The sequence below is a fragment of the Hyaena hyaena genome, unplaced genomic scaffold (genome assembly GCF_003009895.1).
Source record: "Hyaena hyaena isolate Hyena2069 unplaced genomic scaffold, ASM300989v1 scaffold_222, whole genome shotgun sequence".
NCBI classification, from domain to species: Eukaryota; Metazoa; Chordata; class Mammalia; order Carnivora; family Hyaenidae; genus Hyaena; species Hyaena hyaena.
Window position 1 is genome coordinate 2457865 of NW_024080855.1, and position 21066 is coordinate 2478930.

The window sequence follows — 21066 nt, forward strand, 5'->3', positions numbered from 1 at the left end:
ATTCCATGCTCAGTGCCAAGCCTGACATGGGGCTTGATTCCATGACCCTGAGATCATGACCTGAGCTGAAATCAAGAGTTGGACACTCACTAAGTCACCCAGGCGCCATGTGTGTTTCTATTTTCATTTGTTTCAGAGTATTTTTTGATTTCCTCTTTGATTTCTTTGTTTACCCATTGGTTGTTCAGTAACAGTTTTTAGTCACCACATGTTTATGGTTTTTTTTGTTTTCTTCATGTAAATGACTTTTGATTTAACTATCATGGTTAGAAAAGATGCTCAATGTTTTTTTTTAACCTTATTGAGACTTGTTTTGTGACCTACTATATTATCTGTCCTGAAGAATGTTCCATGTGTCATTGAAAAAAATGTGTCTTCTATAGTTTTTGGGTGAATTGTGCTGTATATATTTATTACGTCCATCTAGTCTAATGTGTTGTCTAAGGGCAAAATTTCCTTATGGAGTTTTGTCTGGATGATCTATTTATTTATATAAATGGGGGTATTGAAGTCCCCTATTATTATTGTATTAATGTCAATTTCTTTCTTTAGGTCTGTTAATACTTGGTTTAAATATTTAGGTGCTACTATGTTGGGTGCATAAATATTTATAACTATTATATTATCTTCTTGGGTTGACTCCTTTATCATTATGTAATGCTCTTCTTTATTTTTTGTTACGTCTTTGTTGTAAAGTTTATTTTATTAATATGAGTATTGGTATTTCAGCTTTCATTCTGTTTTTATTTGCACGGAACACCTCTTACCATCCCTTTATCTTTTTAGTCTATATGTGACTTTAGATGTGAAGCGAGTTTCTTCCAGGCAGCATATAGATGGGTCTTATTTTTTTTAGCCATTCAGCTTTCCTATGTCTTTTGGCTAGGGCATTTTAGTCCATTTTATTTAACATAATTATTGGTTGGTATGTACTTGTTAACATTTGAATTATTTTTTTTGTTGTTTTTGTGATTCTTTTGTGTTTCTTTGTCCTTCTTTTGATCTCTTCCCCTGTGATTTGATGGTTTTCTTTAGAGTTATGTTTGGGTTCTTTTGTTTTTGTGTTTTGTATATCTGTTGTAGGTTTTTGGTTTGTGGTTGCTATGAAGTTTATATATAATGACCTTAGATATATAGCAGTCTATTTTAAACTGATAGTTTAAGTTTGAATGGATTCTTTTTTTTTTTTTAATGTTTTTTATTTATTTCTAGGAGAGAGAGAGACAGCATGAGCAGGGGAGGGTCAGAGAGGGAGTCACAGGCTCCGAAACAGGCTCCAGGCTCTGTGCTGGCAGTCAGCACAGAGCCCGACGCGGTGCTTGAACCCACGAACTGCGAGATCATGACCTAAGGGAAAGTCAGACGGTTAACTGACTAAGCCACCCAGGCGCCGCAGTTTGAATGCATTCTAAAAGCACTACTTTTTTACTGCCCCTCAACATTTTCTGTTTTTGACATTATATTTTATGTCTTTTTTTTATCACTTAACTACTTATTATAGTTATAGTTGAGTTTAATTTTTTTAAAAAATGTTTCTTTTTGAGAGAAAGGGAGTGTGTGCATGTGTGTAGAAGTTGAGGAAAGGCAGAGAAAGAGGGAGACAGAGGATCTGAAGCAGGGTTTGCACTGACAGCAGAGAGCCCTATGTGGGGCTCAAATTCACGAACTATGAGATCATGACCTGAGCCAAAGTTGGATACTTAACTGACTGAGCCACCCAGTTGCCTAAGTTTACTTGTTTGTTTTTAACCTCATACTAGCTTTTTAGTTGGTTCATCCACTGTCATTATTATATATTTTGCCTTTATGAGTGAGATTTTTTCTTTTTTTTTTTTTTCAATGTTTTATTTATTTCTAGGAGAGAGAGAGAGAGAGAGAGAGAGAGAGCGTGAGCAGGGAAGGGTCAGAGAGAGAGAGGGAGTCACAGACTCCGAAACAGGCTCCAGGCTCTGAGCTGGCAGTCAGCACAGAGCCCGACACGGGGCTCGAACCCACGAACTGCGAGATCATGACCTAAGCAAAAGTTGGACACTTAACCGACTAAGCCACCCAGGTGCCCCATGAGTGAGATTTTTTTCATTTCATATATTTTCTTATTTTTAGTCATGGTACTTTCTTTTCTGCTTAAAGAAGATCTTTAACATTTCTTATAAGGCTGGTTTAGTTAGGATGAATTCCTTTAGCTTTTGCTTGTCTGGGAAACCCTTTATCTCTCTTTCAATTCTGAATGACAGCCTTGCTGGGTAGAGTATTTTTGGTTGTAAGATTTTCCTTTTCAGCACTTTAAATATTTATTGGTACTCTCTCTGGCTTGCAAAGTTTTTGCTGAAATATGAACTGATCAGGATGCCTGGGTGGCTCAGTTGGTTTAGTGTCTCATTCTTGATTTTGGCGCAGGTTATGATCCAAGGGTCATGGGATCTAGCCCCGTGTCAGTCACCATACTGAGTATGGAGGCTGCTTAAGATTCTCTTTCTCCCTCTGTTCCTCTCCTTCGCTTGTGTGCTTGTTCTCTCTCACACTCTCTCTCTCAAGTAAAAAAAAAAAAAAAAAAGAGCTAATCATCTTACGGAGTTTTCCTCATATATGATTATTGTTTTTTTTTATTGCTATTTTAACATTATCTCATTATCTTTAACTTTTGCCATTTTATTTATAATATGTTTTGGTGGATCTCTTTGGGCTCACTTTATTAGGGGCTCTCTATGCTTTCTGCATCTGATATGTATTTTCTTTCTCAAGCTAGGGAAGTTTTCAGTCATTATTTCTTCAATTTTTCTGGCAGTTTTACTCTCTCTTTTCCTCCTGGGACTCATATAATGAGAATGTTAGTATGCTGCTTGTTCCGGAGGTCCCCTAAAACTATCCTCCTTAAAAAGATTATTTTTTGCTATTCTCATTGTGTAATTTCAACTATTCTCTCTTCCAGATTGCTGATTCATCCTTCTCTATTATGTAATCTGCTTTTGGTCCTTTCTAGTGTATTTTTCTATTTCAGTTATTGTATTCCTCAGCTCTGATGGGGTTTTGAAAAGTATTTTCTTTCCTTTTGTTGAAGTTCTGTGTTCTTCCATTTTTCTCCTGTGTTTGGTGAGCATCTTTTATGACCATTACTTTGAACTCTTTATCAGGTAAATTACTTATCTCCTTTTCTTTAGGTTTTTCTTTGTTTCTGGGTTTTTTTCTTGTTTTGCTTGGAATGTATTTCTGTCTCCTCATTTTGTTTGACTTTCTGTGTGTGTTTCTATGAATTAGCTGAAAGACCTAACTTTCCTGGTATTGAAAGAGTGGCCTTGTGTAGGTCTGCCTGCTGTGTAGACTGTGTGTCTGGTGGCTTTGGCAGGCTGGTTAGAGCTGAAGTGGGCATGGCTTGGAGGTTCTGGGACATGTGCTGTGGCCACTTCTGTGGAATTGCTGGAGCTGGAGTGGGCATCGGTTGGGTATGTCCTATGTAGATGTGCTATGCTGGGGCTGCCTTTGAGGGATGGCTGGATTTGGCATAGGCCCATTGGGTTCTGGAGGGTGTTATGTCGGGCCTGACTTGGCAGGATGGCTGGAGATAGGTTGGAGACCTGGGGTGTACTGTGTGGGGGCTGTCTTTGAAGGACAGCTGGAGCTGGTGTGGGCCAGAGGTCTAGAGTGTGCTGGGGTGGTCCTAGCAGGTTGGTAGAGTGCCCGGACCCTGCCCTTGTTTATGGTATGAAGGTGGATGTAGAATGTAAAAATGCCACTTACTGGTGCCTCTTAACCCCAGTGAGAGTTTCAGTGGTTCTGTACCACTGGGAGACACAGAATCTGAAGCAGGCTCCACTGAGCTGTCAGCATAGGGCCTGATGTAGGGCTTGAACCTAGGAACCATGAGATTATGACCTGAGCCGAAGTCAGATGCTTAACCCACTGGCTCAGTCTTGAGTTCAAGTCCCATATTGGGCCCTGTGCTGACAGCTTAGAGCCTGGAGCCTGATTGTGATTCTGTGTCTCCCTCTGTCTCTGCCCCTTCCCATCTTGCACTTTGTCTCAGTCTCTCTCAAAAATAAATAAATGTTAAAAATTTTTTTAAAATTCAGTTTAAATTTCATTTGCATTTTATTTTAATGAAAATTGATAGTCTTCTTGAATATTCTTTAGATGTTTTAAAAAGTAAGCCTATCCTTGATCATAATTAGCAGCATCTTTGGGAGCATCTTTTATAATTCAGAAAAATAGACTTATTCTTTTTATAATATTTTGTGATAGTTTTACACAGCACATTTTGAACTTTTTTGTTTTTCTTCTGCAGTTAGCTTATAGGTATATCTTTATGGTCTTTTTTTGTAATGAGTTATTGTATTGCTTCTTTCTCTAACTTTTGACTTTAAAAATTCCAAACTTTGAGAAAAGTTGAAAGGATACCATGTGAGTATCAATTACCTTTCCTTCAGATTCACTGGTTATTAATATTGTACCACATTTGTGTGTAGTTTTTCTCTTTCCATCTCTCTGCTTTTTTATCTGATGTTGTAGAAATCATGCTTTCACCCACAAATTCTTTTGCATGTATCTTCTTAAAACAAGGATATCTCTTACATAACTATAATAACAGTATTACTCCCAATAAAGTTAATATTATCAAATATAATTGTATCAAATATATATTGTATATTCATATATTTTTTTTTTACCTCTTCTCAAACTGTTATTTATGGCTATAGTTTTCTTTTTGTTTTTCAGATTTAAGCGCCAATCAGGAATCGTACATTACATTTGGTCTTTATTTTTCTTTTATTCCTTTAATGTACAACAGTCTCCTGGGGGTTTTGTTGTTGTTGTTGTTTTTGTTCTCAGGTTATTGACCCTTTTTTAATATCCCATGCCACTTTTCTGTAGATTTCCTGCCATTTGGATTTGTCTGATTATTTTTTCATGATTAGATTCAGGTTAAACATTTTTGATAAGCATACTAATTTGGTGATAAAGATGCATATTTTGGAATTTGTTCAGTGACTTCCAGGAGAATAAAATTAAAAAATGGAATATTTCATCCCCCTCACTACCCCTGGCAAATAAACCCAATTAAATAAAATTAAGACAGTCAAGGAACCAGCAGTCATTGGAACATCAGACTTCACAGTTTTGACTTGATGTTTTTCATACTGTAGAAAATTAATTTTTTTATTTTTAACTTTTTTTAAATAATTAATTTTGGTTGAGAAGGAGGGAGGGCACAAGGGAGCGAGGGTACGAGAGAAGAAATCCTAGAAAAGGTAGAGGGAGAGAGGGAGAGCACAAGAAGCAGAGTTTGCCCAAAGTGGGTCTTGAGCTCATGAACTGTGAGATCATGGCCTGAGCTGAAGTAAGATGCTTAATGACTGAGCCACCCAGGTACCCCTTAGTTTTTTTAAATTACCACTTTGATTATAAGATATGCTAGCCTACTGGAAGAGCACTGGTCTGGATGATAGAAAACTTGGGTGCATGAGATCTGAATATTTTACTTTTCTGTTTATTTGAGAAAATACTTATTGATCACTTCCTCACATCATGCAGTTGCTATGTATGAGAGTTGGATTCCAGTGTTTCTTGCGTTTGGCCATTAGGATGTTTACTTTTTCTAGAACAGGTATAATAGTAGAAGCCTATTAGTCCATTGAGGCATAACATAAAAGAAAGTAGAAGGACTAAATGCATACCAGTCCTTAGGTTAGTTGTAGACATTAGAAGACTGAATTGAGGGAATTTCTTGTCTCTTTTCTTTTCCACTACCTCCTTTCCCTCTTTCTCTTCTCTTTCTTCCTTTAATACCTAGGCTGATCGTAAGGAACTACTAGAGAGGTTGAAATACAGAAGGAGAGGAATAATTAGCACTATAAGATAGTAGAAAATGGGAATAAGAGAACACAGTTGGACTGATAAGCTTTAAATAGGTGAAGCCATACCATTTCATTTAAGAGGAAATGTATAGAAATAGATCAGTGAAGGTATATAAGGAGAGAGGGTTAGGTAGTTGAAGGAGTCTGTTGACTTTTATTTTTACTGATATATGAGTTAAACTTCATCTGCCAACAGTGAGTTTGGGCAAGAGATTTGAAAAGAGATGAGGGTTTGTAGTTGACCAAGGATAAATAAAAGAATTGATGAGTAGCTTTTGTAGTTTTGAGAGCCTGAGAATGGGTTTAATTGACCCAATTCTTCACTTCTCATTTTTCTCCACCTGATTTCCCCCATATGAAGAAGTGCAATTGAGTTGTGTGGAAGTTGAATTGAAGATTGGAGGTTTAAAGGAACTGTGGGGTGAAGGGTAAAGAGGTGATGGTAATTTAGAGAGAAGACAGTGAAATGATTGGTGATTGCTAGTCTGTGGAGAAGAAGGGCATGTGGGCAGGAAGAAATGATAGACTCAGTAAAGTAAAGGGATGGGGCATGGGGTGCTTTGATAAGGTTAAAGAATAGGTAAGGGATAGGTATTTGCTGCCAGAGATTGACATTTGGTTTGAGATGAAATTAAGTATGAGTGATGACAAGGCCCAGGTTGGGGTCACTGGAATGGATTATTGAGATGAATGCAATTGTATTTGTTTAGGGGAAGATTAGGTGAAGTGTGTCTATTATATAGATTGTGCCTTGAAATTGCCCAGGATAACGACAAGGTTTGTGTTGGTAAGAGAGAAGGATCTTAGAGCGTAAAGCTTCACTGATATGAAGACTGAGGAAGAAATGTTTTTTTTTTAAGTTTTTTAATGCTTTTTATTTATTTCTGATAGAGAGAGAGACAGCGTGAGCAGGGGAGGGTCAGAGAGAGAGGGAGACACAGAATCCGAAATAGGTTCCAGGCTCTGAGCTATCAGCACAGAGCCTAATGCAGGGCTCAAACCCACGAACTGTGAGATCATAACCTGAGCCAAAGTCAGACACTTAACCGACTGAGCCATCCAGGCACCCCAAGAAATGGGTTTAATAAAGAACATTACAGTCTAGCATCGGTGGATAGCATGTCCCTCAAGGAGAAGTGGATTTTATGCAGATGGTGGAGTTATAGCCTAGAAGTAGCAATAATAGAGCTAGGAGAATACTGAACCTCCTCTCTTTGTTGCGTGTGTTGAGTGTTAGAGTAAGGGCCACATTCTTTAGATTGGATATTATTGAGCAAGTAATTCTAGCAAGAGAAATCAAAGTTTGTACTATTAATGACTCAGAGGTGCAAGAATATAGTATTTTGTAAAAAATAAAAGCATGAAGATTTCAGAGAGCCCAGTAGAATAGATTGGGAATAAAGAAGAAGCAGGATGATAGATTGAAGGTTGAAAATATAGTGGAATATTGAGACCATAGTTTCAAGACTTACTGTTAGGATTATGAAAACAAAACAATAATATTTGCTTAATTTTGAATGAGGGAAAAGCATATTAGTGAAATTACTGAAATGTAATACATTTAGAAATGATAAATATAGCCTGGCAGTTTTACACTGTTAAAAATGACTTGGGTTAATTCTGACTTGCATGTTATAGTATGTCCACTGGGTGTCACTGTGGCTTCATATTTAGCTATACAAATAAACAGCTATAGGAGATCTGTGTTTGTGTAGTTGGTATTATATGGGTCTTTTCTCTGCTTATTTTTCCTTTTTGCAGTGAATTTTGCTAATTTTTTTTTCTGTTTATTTTTAGGTACAGTTATTTATCACCACTGCAAATAAAGCAGATACCTATCCCTAAACTGGCTGCTCCAGACTGTCTTGTTATTACTTGGGTGACCAATAGACAGAAGCACCTACGTTTTGTAAAGGAAGAACTTTATCCTTCTTGGTCTATTGAGGTAGTAGCTGAATGGCACTGGGTAAAAGTAAGTTCAGATATTAACTTGTTATTATAACATGCTATGTAAGTCACATAAATGTAGCATCTAATTTTTAACACTTAGCAAGTCACTGCTCTACTCCTTCAGCACAGTCTAATTAGAACTTTTACTTTGATACTAAACACTTTTATTTTCTTACTCTTTGAGGCTTTTTCCTTGTGAGTTCCAAAGTGCTGGCCTTAGAAAGTCACTCAGGGAGATATCAGGATGACATTTTAAAAAGCTCTCATATCTGAAGTTAAAAAAAAAACAAACATGTCTAAGTATTGTCTATCTTATCAATCCCTTAGTTGCTTTTATCACTAATTCTAGCTCTGACAATGTTTACAACACTATTTTCTATGAAGGAATATATTTTACTATAATCTACTTAATTTATATTATCAATAATCAGTAAATGTTATTTGAATGAATAAATGAATTGATGACGTGGTTTTCAGGGATGAATTTTAATGAAAAGTAGATTTTTATGTATAAAGTGATAAAGTGATATTTAAAATATTTTAGTCCCTTATAGTTACTATCCATATGTCATTATTCACCACATGAATTATGATTATTCAAAATTGAATTGATGCTAAGTGTAAGATGTACACTGTATTTCAAAGAGAGTATGAAAAAAATGTGACATACCTCAATAACTTTTTGAATTGATTACATTTTAAAATAACATCTTGGATATGTGAGATTAAGCTAAGTATATAATTAAAATTACTTATATATGCTTCCTACTTTTTACAAATGTTTATTTATTTATTTTGAGAGAGAGTACATGCATGTGTACCCTAGGGAGGGGCAGGGAGAGAGAGGGAGAGAGAATTTCAGGCACACTCAGTGCTGTCAGTGTAGAGCCTGAAGTGGGGCTTGAGCTCATGAACCATGAGATCATGATCTGAGCTGAAATCAAGAGTTGGAAACTTAACCTACAGAGCCACCTAGGCAGCCCAACTTCTTACTTTTTTAATATTGCTAGTAGAAAATTTAAATTACAAATGTGGTTTGTATTTGTGGCTTCCATCATATTTTTATTAGATAGCACTAGCCTAAAGGTTTAATAATTTCTTTTCTTTGGTGGAAATTGTATAGTGATAGGAAAAAAACCCCAACTCTTTCCTGGATATTTATAGATGTGTGGTTTAATTTTGTTTTGTTTTTTTGACTTCTTCCTATCAGATCACCAATTCAGGAGAGTTTGTGTTCCCATTAGATTCTCCACACAAAAAGCCTTATGAAGGTCTTATACTGGGGAGAGTTCGAGAAAAAACTGCTCTACCGTTAAGGTAGGAAAGGCGATTTTTAAAAAATTGTATAAATGTATACAGTTATACATTTTATAAAATTAATGGCATAATGATCATTGATTTTCCTTAATTTTTACATTTTTGAAAATCTGAAAATGCCCAGACCAGAAAAGTATGAATGGCATGGCACATGAAGTTTTATATTATCCTTTGTTTTATCTAGTGTGTAACTGTCATTATTGAAGAAAAGGAAATTATCAGTAATGTCTCAATACTTAAATTGTTGATTTTCATTATTTTTTCTATTCTTGAATTTATTTTTAAATTCAGATAACTAGTTGAAAAGTAAAAAAAAAATCAAGGCAACTGTGGCTTATATATAAAAAACTGTCCTTTCAAGTATAATTTATTTTGTTCTTTTGTTTTATTAGGAATGCAGATGTAAAAGTGCTTCCTATTCCAGATCACAAGTTAATTGTCAGTGTGCCCTGTACTCTTCACTCACATAAGCCACCACTTGCTGGTATGTTTTTATAAAATAGAATTGTTATGACTTCTGTCAAATTGAGAAAAGGATTAAATTTAGTATTTGGTGTAGAGATTTGGAAATTAAGTCAGATGTCTTATTTTTATTAGTTCCCTAAAATTTTATAGCAGAATTAATGAATAGTGTTTTTTGTTTGTATTTTGCTGCAAATGTGTTATTGTTTTCATTTGGTCCATGACTTGAGAGGGGGCTTCATGATGGTTAAAGAGCTGTCTAGTGGCTGCAGGGAGAGGTGCAGGCAGAAGCTCTGACATCAGGAGGATGTGGAGGTGCTGCTCAAAGGCTCCTGGGCTCCAGAGGCTCCTAGTTGTGCTTGAGAGTGAGCCTTTCAAAGAGATAGTTGGCCTTGCCCAGCCCAGCTGGGTGCCATCCAGCCTGTGGAGGTTAGGCGGTCACCCAACTTCTTGGTGAGTTTTACCTCCTCATGTGGAAGTGGCTCTCTAAGAAGTTACAGAGATGGGGATTTGTGTGGCAGAGCCCAGAGCATGTATGTCTAGAAGGGCCTGGTTCAGGGTCTTCTTCAGGGTCATGGCAGCTTCCATGACAACCAGGGCTTTGCCTCACTCATCTTGGGAGGGCGTCTTCATGCTTTGGAAGAGGGCACAGCTGCTGTACTGGTTTTGCATCTTCCAAGCGATACTTGGCCATCTTGTGGAAGAAGTGCTCAGGCTGTCCAGAGTTGTATCATTACAATCAAAATAGAAGCCCTGAAAGGTAGGTGTAGGAGGCCCACAGATCCAGGTTGATCAAGAGGTTGACACTGGCCTCCACCTCAGTAGAATAATTCTGATGAATCTGGGAGCTCATTGTTGGTCAGCAATAAAGAGCGAACCACAAAAAATGGTGTTGGCTGGTCCTAGAGGTTGTGCCTGGAAAGAAAGTTGGAAAGTGGTTGGAAGGTGGTTAGAGACTGGAATAAGGGGAGTCCCTGGGTCTGTTCCATCTAAAGACTGTTGAATAAGATTATGAACTGTTGATGGACTACATAGATTCATTTTATTTCATTTCAGCTTTTCCCCTTAATACCACTTATTTAGGTTCCCCTTGGTTGTTACTCCCTCACTGTCCTTGATAGACTGATGGGGCATCTGAGGACTGTAGTTCTACTAGTGGCTTTATTTTACTACAAGGGCTCTCCTTTGCTTGATCTGAAACCAGGTACTTAGAATAGTAGTCAGAGGCATGGTTAGAATCCCCTCGATACTTGGTAGAGACTCAGTTTTATGTTGAGGTAGTGTTGCTTTTCTGAACTACTGGAAAGGTAATATCTGCAGGCTACAATTCTTTTTTTTTTTTTAATGTTTTATTTATTTCTAGGAGAGAGAGAGAGAGACAGCGTGAGCAGGGGAGGGTCAGAGAGAGAGGGAGTCACAGACTCTGAAACAGGCTCCAGGCTCTGAGCTGGCAGTCAGCACAGAGCCCGACGTGGGGCTCGAACCCACGAACTGCGAGATCATGACCTAAGCGAAAGTTGGACGCTTAACCGACTAAGCCACCCAGGCGCCCCTGCAGGCTACAATTCTTAACTAGTCTTAACACTTTGGTATAATGTTCATCATTCAGTGAAACTAAGCAGCAAGGCAGCAAGGAATAGTGGAATGTTTTGGCTTTGGAGATTAACTAACATGAATTTTAATCCTGGCTCTGCTACTAAATTAGTCACTCTAACATGTTCTACCTGAAAGTCCTCATTTAAAGAGAGACTAATGGTATTTAATGTTTTAGAGATGTGAGCATTGATTATAATATTTTTGAAATTCGTAGCATATAGTGGAAGCTTAGTGAATGCTAAATTTTTTAAATGAGAGTTTAAAAAAATAGAATTGAAAAAATAGAGATGTAAGTCCTTGAGAGATACTGAATGTGATATTCATAGTTATCTATCTATTAAAAAATTTCTTTAGGAATATCTATTATATTGATTTGGTGATCCCCACTCAAAAAACCAAAAACTTTTAAGCTGCTGCTCAGGAAAACTATAAGGTCCTCAACCTATCATATTATTTTGTAGAATATGGGATAGTTCGTGAGCTAGAGTACATAGGAAAGTGAATACAAATTCCCAAGGTAATTTTTATTGATAGCACTTAGAATTTCTCTTCTCTTAAACTGCTTATGCAGAAGAGTCTTTGTAGTGTTATTTCATTTGAAAAATATTCAGATGTTTACCTGATGATCCATTCTTTGACTTAGAGAAATGCTGAATGAGTAATTGTCTTTAAGCTGTGTACTTCTGTAGAAGAATGCATTAAATATATGACTGAAATGAAAAGTGAGGTTGTACTATTCTTTGAGATGACAATTGTGTTTGGCACCAGTTATATTTGATGGAGGAAGTCTAATTTGTATTCTTCTCATTTGAATTTTATTATTCAGTGAGTATCAAAAGCATAATTTAGTGTTTGTCCTGGGAATTTTTTATTTTCTTTAGTTTTTATTTACTTAAGTAATCTCTTAATTAATTAATTAAGTAATACCCAAAATGGGGCTCGAACTCATGATCCTGAGATCAAGAGTTGCATGCTATTCCTACTGAGCCAGCCGGGCACCCCAGGGCTTATTTTTTTACTTTTAAAAATCTAAAAACAAAGAACTAAACTTTTATTCTAAAATTATAGGTAAACTATTTATCAATTCCTTTTACATAAAATAAAATAATGTTTAAATATTAGTCTCAAGAAACAAGGTTTTAAAATAGTAAGTAAAAATTAGTCTTTTATTAATACTAATAAAAATTAGTCTTACAGCCTATGTGTATGAAATGCAGTTCTGCCATATTCCCAGTAGAGAGCAGCACAAACATATTTTTAGGACTGGGAACATTTAGAAAGGATTTTTTTGGGGAAAAAAATCTACATGATGACATATGTAATCTTTATGTTTTAGATCAGTAGTGGTAGATAAGAAGTATTTGTAATTCTGTATTTTTGAATTTATGTTACTATGAACTGAGATATGTCAATTGAGGTTAGTATTTTTGAATTCAATACAGAGCCATACAAATTAAAGCCACCAAAAACCAGTTTTCAGATTTTTTTATTATAATTTACTCTGAAATCATAACTCGGATTTGGGATAGTATATGTCCTAAATATAATGCTTAGAACTTTTACATGTAAAGGTTCTTAAATTGTTTTGTGTATATTTTTAAAATGAAATGTTCTTTTATTTCTAGAAACACTAAGATTTTTAAAATATTTTAATTGATTTCTACTGCTACCTGTAAAAAATTTTAAAAAGATACATTTATTTTGTTTTTCAGTTTTGAAGTTTCCTTCTATAGATCAAAATATAAGTCATCCATAGCTATAACTTATCACATAACCTTATAAATATTTATTACATTTAAAGATTTAAGGTGGGAAAATTATGGGGGCGCCTGGGTGGCTTAGTCGGTTAAGCGTCTGACTTTCGCTTGGGTCATGATCTCGCGGTTCGTGGGTTTGAGCCCCGCGTCGGGCTCTGTGCTGACTGCCAGCTCAGAGCCTGGAGCCTGTTTCAGAGTCTATGACTCCCTCTCTCTCTGACCCTCCCCTGCTCACGCTGTCTCTCTCTCTCTCTCTCCTAGAAATAAATAAAACATTAAAAAAAAGATTTAAGGTGGGAAAATTATGAAATAACAGTATCTGAATCAAAATTAGTGTTCATATTTTACCTTAGAGGAATCTCTACTCCCTTTTCCTACTTCATTCACTAACAGTTTCTGTCTGAAGAGTAAAACACAGTTTGATGAGATTCTGTACACTGATTGAGCCCCTACTTCCCCCCCGCCACCATCCCTTAGAAAAGGGGAATAACTGGCTATGCATGGATTATTTCCTCTTCTGTGGTTAGTAGCATATCTTACTAATGTCAAATGTTCTGTAATTATCTTAAGTGTATTATATATCACATTCGTACTTAAATTTATACATTGGAATATTCTTTTTAAAAATTGAGATATAATTGACATATTAGTTTCAAATGTACAACATAATGGCTTCTGTATGTATATATTGAGGAATGATCACCCATCACAAAGAGTCTAGTTAACATCCATTACCACACATAGTTACAAAATATTTTTCCTTCTGGTTAGAACTTCTAAAATCCTGAGTTTACTTTTAAATTGACATTTAAGATTAGAGAATTAAAACATTTCCGTTAATTTACCCTTATTTCTTTTGCTTTGTTTTGAAATGTGGTTAACATTTTAAAAACATTACTCCTTGATTTTCTGTTTTTTTTTAACCAGAAAAAAAAAAAACCATGCAGAAATGTATTACATTGAGAAAGTAGGAAGTAGTAAATGGGTTGAGGTTTTATGTACTGTGTTTGTTGACTCTAGGTCCACAGCCATCTTTTTCTACTAGCTTGTGTACTCTTAGAAGACATGGATATTTGTTTCCTTTGTTAAATCCCATTGCACAGATTATAGTGGGTGCTCCGAACAGTAAACATTTTTGACTGTCTGACTCCAGTTTAGACTCCAGATTAAGGTTCTAAAATAGAGTTGCTAACGTCTTTATACCTAAAAACGGAACAAACAAATAAAACCTTGCTTCACTATAATCTTAGGTGACAGTAAAAGTGAAATGAGGTTAGTAAGGCATTGAATTCATGGGGAAAAAAGGCTCTAAGGCTCTGGGAAATTTTCTTTACGGTTTAGTAACATTTAATTATAATTATACACTTAAGTTAGGACTAGAAGTCTCATGTTGGCATCTCCTAAAAGCTATCAAAGCCCAAATTTGACTTCAGTTGGGTTATTGACAATGAATACTTTATAAATTCCTTGATTTTTGATAAATTGGGTCAATGCATTTATACATATAAACCATTATTTTGCTGTGAGAGCAACTGGGGAACATCATGAAACCTATATTTTATATATCTTTTCTTTAAACTTTACCTATATCAAGTACTCCTAAGGAACACTTATCATTCCTAAAGGGAATTTGATAGATTTATTGTAAGCTCAATTTTGTATAGCACTTAAGAACTATATTTTAAAAATATAGTTCTGCTGACTTTTCATCCCTGATTTAATATTTTCATACCCAATTCCTATAATATGGTTAATATAGCTAACCAGTAACATGATCAAGGTTAAGTTGATTTAAATATTGTCATCCCAATGAACATGTACTTAAAAAAAAGGCTTCTACGGTATTTTCTTCCTGTTACTATATGTCATAACATTTAATAATCATATATATGATACACTTTTTTTCTCAAAAATAAAGTTTTCATTAATTAATTGTATACATAAGGAATATTTATCTGTGGAAATAATATGGTGAAATTTTAGGTAAAAAGGATCTATAATTTGGAAATGAGGGAATGTACTACCCAGTTACAACTAAGAGGATATTGTTATATTTGTTAGTTATGTGTTCTTAATATTTTTATTGATGTCTAATTCTTCACTTACAGCTCTTATGCTAGTGTATATGCTTGTAGAGATTATATTTTATTTCAGTTTTTTAAGTGAATTGTTTTTATATTGTTCCTATATACTTATTTTTCATGCGTGGATTACATTTGTTAAAAAGTTAGGTTAGTACTCAGGAGACGTGTCAGTAGTATTGGAAAATTGAAAAGTCACCTGTGTGGGTGTTAAACTCCTTATTTCTCATTTACAAATGAAACCTGATAAATCAGGACTTCTGAAAGTTCTGATGGTATTATCTCCAATCTCAGGAGTATTGATTTCAAATGACTTCTAACTATAAATAGTAAAGTCTGTGATGAAATCCTTGAAATTAATTAGCTATCCTTTTTTTTCTCTCTTCTTTTTTTAAAGGAAACAATCCTGCTCTTTTGCTTTTAACTGCTAAAAGGAAATTGATTCCTTTCTTAATAATAATTTTTGTGTTTTTTTTCTTTTTTTTGGACAGAGGTTCTAAAAGACTATGTCAAGCCAGATGGGGAATGTTTGGAATTGTTTGCTCGAAATTTACAGCCGGGTTGGACTAGTTGGGGCAATGAAGTTCTCAAATTTCAACACATGGATTATTTTGTTGCTCTGGAGTCTAGAAGCTGACTGTGGTCTAAAAGTTGTGATTTTCTTCAGTTTTTCCTCACCCCTCTCCCTTCGTTCTAACTGATTGTTCCTTTTTTTACCAATGAGTGTGCTTAGAAATGTAAACGGGGTGCGGGGTGCCTGGGTGGCTCAGTCCGACTTCGGCTCAGGTCCTGATCTCGGGGTTTGTAGGTTCGAGCCCCTGTCGGGCTCTGTGCTGACAGCTCAGGTCCTGGAGCCTATTTCAGATTCTGTGTCTCCCTCTCTATCTGCCCCACCCCCACTCATGCTTGGTCTCTCTGTCTCAAAAATAAATAAACTATAAAAAAATTTTTTTTAAAAGAAAAAAAATGTAAACAGGACTTGGTTTTTCTGCAAAAGACCAGAAGTGACTAGTCTTTTTGTAATTTTTAGATGAATTTACTTCAGTTGCATTAGTATTCCCCATTATTCCAGATTCACTCTAAATAAAGAGACAAGTAGTTAGAAAAATGATAAGACTTTGTTCCTGAAAAAGTTGAGAAAGCATGCACTGTGGACCAGAGGTCATAATTCTGTCCATGGATGTGTTTTGTTTGGCCCATATGGTATTGTAAAAAAAATTCAAGCCATCATTCTAAAAAATAGGGAAATTTCACATAAAGTCTAGATTTCTACTTTTCTTTAAACATCAGAAGCTCTGACTACACTGCAGTCTTTATTCTTTCCTTGTATCAGTAAGTAGGACTCACTGGTAACTACCCACTTGTGTTGTCTACTTGGCTCCTGTGCACCCTAAATTTATAACCTCTGGTATACTGCTACATTCTGGAAAAAATATTGAAAGACCTATGAAGTCATCATTGTATTGTGTTTATGAAACATTTTAGAGGGTTTTAAACTGCATTCAAGGTCACTTTTCAAGTACTTCTTAGTTTTGCTTTGTTTTCTAGAAGAATATTTAAAAAATATTTTGTATAAAAATGTCAGAAAATAAACAGTGCTTAGGATTTAAAAGATATTTATATTATTTACAGATTTTCCACAAATAAATTTATTTCTTTACTAAGTAAAATATTTTTACTGAAATGATTCTTTGAAAGGCATGCTGATTTATTATATATAACCTTTTTTCCAACTGAGGTATAATTTCACATAAAATTCTCCAGTTTTTAGAATAGCGTTCAGTGAGTTTAGAAAATGTATATACAGTTGTCTATCTACTGCCATAGTCATAATATGGAACATTTTCTTCACCTCCAAAACTCATGTGTTCAATTACAGTCAATCCCTTTTCTCCCCACTGGCCTTTGGTAAACAATAATTTGTTTTCTAAAATTAGTTTTGCTTTTTTAGAGTGTCATGTAATTAGAATCATAGAATATATAATCTTTTGTGTCTGGCTTCTTTCACTTAGCATTTTGACAAAAGTATTTATACAATTTACAGCTTTTCTATAAATATTTATCTGCTAAGTAAAATGTTAGATTGAAATGATTATCTCACAAGGTTGCCAATTCGTTTACTGATTTTTACAAAGAAAAATGTTATTTTTGAAGTTTGTTCATTCTTTGAGTGTGTGAATATAGTAATCTAGGCTTAACTTTGTATTTATAGGGATATTCTAACTTGTTACAGAAATGGAAAAAGGTATTAAACTCAAAGCAAACTTCTTACAACCTCATTTGAAATTCTTTCCAGCTTCTTGTAGTATTTATAGATTTTATATAGTTTGTGAAAACATTTTATCCTCACCAAGTTTTTAGAATTTTATTTTTGCATCACAAATACTGATAATTGAGAGAAAAAGAGAATTTTCTTTTATTCACTGAGTTTGATATTCAAAATACAGGTTTTGTTGTTGTTGTTTTTAAAGGAAACAGAAGTTCTAGTCTTAGCTCTGCTCCTAAGTTGTACAACTTCTGGGCCTTGTTTAAAATTCCTGTTTAAGTATTGGGCTCTTTTTTGAATAAAGGATGATTCTGGGAAATGGAACAATCACACGCCATGTGAGAACAAAAAGGCTAGACTAAGAGATTGACCTTTGACTTCATTACCACTGAGTTTTAGCCAACTAACCTAATGAACTTTATTATCAAATTTATTTAATATTATAAGATATTTTCATTCAGAGATTTTTATATTACCTTTAAAACATAATGATTTTCTTTTCTGTCATATTCTTTTTAAGACACATTCTTTTAAGATGCTTGAAAATGCTTAGGCAAGGGGTAGAGCTAATATTTGTTGAATAGTGTGTTAGTCTTTGCTATGCTTTTTACATTTTAGTGGATTTAACCCTTGCAGAGCCGTGAGAGATCTTACCTCCATTTAATGGTCAAGAATACTGGGGGTGCCTGGCTGGCTCAGTCAGAAGAGCTTGCCGCTCTTGATCTCTGAGTCATGAGTTTGAACCCCATGTTGGGGGTAGAGATTACCTAAAAATAAGAAAAAAAATAAGATGGTTAAAGTGGCAAAGGTTATGTGCACTTTACTCCTTGTCATCCCCTTCCCCCCACACACAAAGATTATTACATGGGGTGAGGTAGTCAAGAAAACTGAACCAAGAGGACCATTTTGTCCTAAAACCTATAGTAAGTACTGAAACTAGGATTAGAATGCACAGCTCCCTGACTCCGAAGTTCATGCTGTATTCCTTATAAGAACATGGAAAACTGAGCAAATGACCAACGATTTCTAAAGTGATAGTGCACTCTAGTCCTGTAGCCCAGCCCTAGAGTTTGGTTTCATTTGAACTTACCTGGAAGCTGTGGAAGCACAATTGAGATCCTCCGCAACCACACAAAAAGCCATTTCACCTACATGTGGTTAACAGCAGACACACTCAAGAAACTTGGGGGAGTCTTGCCTCATAAGATTGTATCCTTGGAATTCATGGTCTTTCTCTTGACATTATTTCACCCTCTCATACAGGGTCTGTTACAGTAAAATAACAGAGTATTTGACTACTCTTTTGGAAGCAGATCCTCTTTAACTTGGTCCTTTTTGTCTTCCTTTCTCGCTCAGCCTTTATTTGTATCCTCTAGTCAAAGTTTCTTAGTTTCTTTCAGTTTCTTGGTCACTTTAGGCACAGGGCCTTTTTTGTATAGATGGCAGTAAGTTCACTGTAGCAGTCAGTGCATTCTGAATCCAACTTGCCTAGGTTTGAACCCCAGCCTTTTCAGCTACTAGCTTAAGACTTAAAGTTAAGTCTCTATGCTTTAGCCTCTTCATCCATAGAAACAGGCAATAAAAATGCTTATCTCTTAAGTTGTTATGAGGATTAAATGTATTAATACGTGTAAGGCACTGAGAACTGGATTGGAATATTTTAAGTGATCAATAAATATTTGAATTGCTTGCATATTTTTCAGTTTCAGGTCAAAAAGTTTTTTCTATCACAATCTGTACTCAAATTCAGGAGGTTCACCTGAATATTTTCCATACAATAGAGTTTTTCTTGATCTTTTTCTTGAGATCAGATTTCCTAGCTTGTATCTGGTTTCTTACATGAGGAAGCTTTGAAATCCATCATTTCCATTGTGGTCCTGCCTAAAAACAAATAATTAAAAACAAAACAAACGCCACATATAGTGCCAGGCTTGAACTCTTGATTATATATTGCCATGCTGACTCTGGACTTCATAGTTACTCTGCATGGTTCTTTGATGACTTCCATAGGTGGTTAATTGGTGGCCTTTCTGATGTTTCTTCTATATTCAGAGACTTTAGGCTCATGTCACGTTAATTTTGGTTCAAAATATATCTCTTACACTTTGCTGGAGGATCTGTCACCCTTTGTAGGAACTTGGTTTTTATGTGCAACAGCTGTAGACTGAATGTTTTTACCCTCCCAAAATTCAGATACTGAAACCCCAACCCTCAAGTGACTTTGGACCTTCATGACAGGATTAATGGATTTACGGGACCTCACTCTGCATGCAAGCACCAGGAAGAGGCCAGGTGAGGACATAACCAGGAAGAGGCCTCTCACCAAGAACCTGACCATGCTGGCATCTTGGTCTTAAGCTTTGAACCTCCTGAACCCTGAGGAATAAATGTTTATTGTGTAAGCCACGCAACTCATGGTCATTTGTTATAGTAATTGGTCTGAGATAGCCACCAAAGTGCTTTTCTAGTTGATAAGGTAAAGACCAAGTAAATAAGGCCTTTTTCTTCCAAAGATCTGAAAGGCACCAGTGCGGAATCAGTTTTTCCTCTTGGATGTCAATGTTTGTGAGAGGCCAGCATCACTGTGGGCTGGTTGTTTTCTTGGAGGAGAACAGAGAGATTTGTCTATGACTCAGGCCTGGCTTTAATTGCTGCCTTTGCTCTGTTCTTGTTATAGTCTCTATTTACCTTGTCCTATTCTAGTTCTTCAAATTCTGTGACTCAAACTCATTCTTATCAGAAACCCTAAATGTACCTTTTCAAGTTTGGTGCCTTAGAAACATATCTTTGATGAATTTTTATATATTCAGCTGTAGTGAGACTTTGGGTTTTCTCTTGATAATGATTCAGAGGAGGATTATAATTACATTAAAGGGCCTTCCCTTCCCTGAAGATGCTTCCAGTTCACCTTATTTGACTCCTGTCATGCACCACTGGCCTGCCACACCCTGGGAAGCACGACAGCACTGTTGGCATAGCTCTCTGGTTATCAGAGTTCTTTTACTTCAGTTATGTCACTTTACCCTCAAAGTAGTTTTTTGAAGTTGTAGTTATAATGAAGAAACAGGTTCATGGAGGCTAGCCAACATGGCTAATAGTGATAATCAAGACTTGAATTCTGATTCCTAAATTAAGGCACTTTATGTTGTATCATGTTTGCTAATGAACCTGAGATCTTAATAGTAGACTCATTAGCTAGTAATCAGAGGATCTGTTGGGTGGCCTGAAGCAGATTTAGAATGGTTTATTTATAATCATCTGAACATACCTTTCTCAATATATTGTATCATCAGTCTTGAGTTATTAGCACAGTATTTTTCATTAGACATTTTAGTGACATTGGTTGAACTAATAGCCCAAACGCCACTCAGAATCACTCAGAATCAGATGAGCTGTTAAACCTTTTAACTTAAGTCATTGGCACAGTTACCATACTATTATGTGTTCCTTAATCAGATTAGGCATTTTAAGTTCACAATTTTAAGGAAACTCTTCTGCAGAATATAGAATTGGACTTGAACACAGCCATTCAAGTGGTTAGAAAGGAGAGATTAAATAAGGTAAGTACATGTGCAAATTATATGTACCTTGGTGACCTGTTGTCAGTGTTTGGATGTATGGACCAACCTGGAACTCTGTAGATGGTCTTAATTAAAGTAATCATTTTATTGACTAGTCTACTCCAGTTTGAAAGCAGGTCAGAATACCATGATAACTCCACAATCAGCCTTTCCCCCTAAATATTACTAGGAGTTTACCTAAATCTTCTAGGGCTTCTGTGAACTTGA

At 35.6% G+C, this 21066-nt stretch overlaps 1 protein-coding gene across 2 annotated transcripts in view; it reads left to right on the forward strand.

Annotated features, from left to right (window-relative positions):
• The window catches only part of METTL4 (methyltransferase like 4), a 42917-nt gene extending 27124 nt beyond the window's left edge, over positions 1 to 15793 (forward strand). Inside the window, exons 5-8 of one of the 2 annotated variants that reach the window (XM_039243197.1) lie at positions 7647 to 7821; positions 9010 to 9116; positions 9509 to 9600; positions 15504 to 15793. In XM_039243197.1, the coding sequence (XP_039099128.1) occupies positions 7647 to 7821; positions 9010 to 9116; positions 9509 to 9600; positions 15504 to 15649 (520 nt within the window). In that variant the 3' untranslated portion in view covers positions 15650 to 15793. The remainder of the gene's footprint in view (positions 1 to 7646; positions 7822 to 9009; positions 9117 to 9508; positions 9601 to 15503) is intronic. The other variant, XM_039243198.1, reaches the window with a different exon arrangement.
• The last annotated feature ends 5273 nt before the right edge of the window (positions 15794 to 21066 follow it).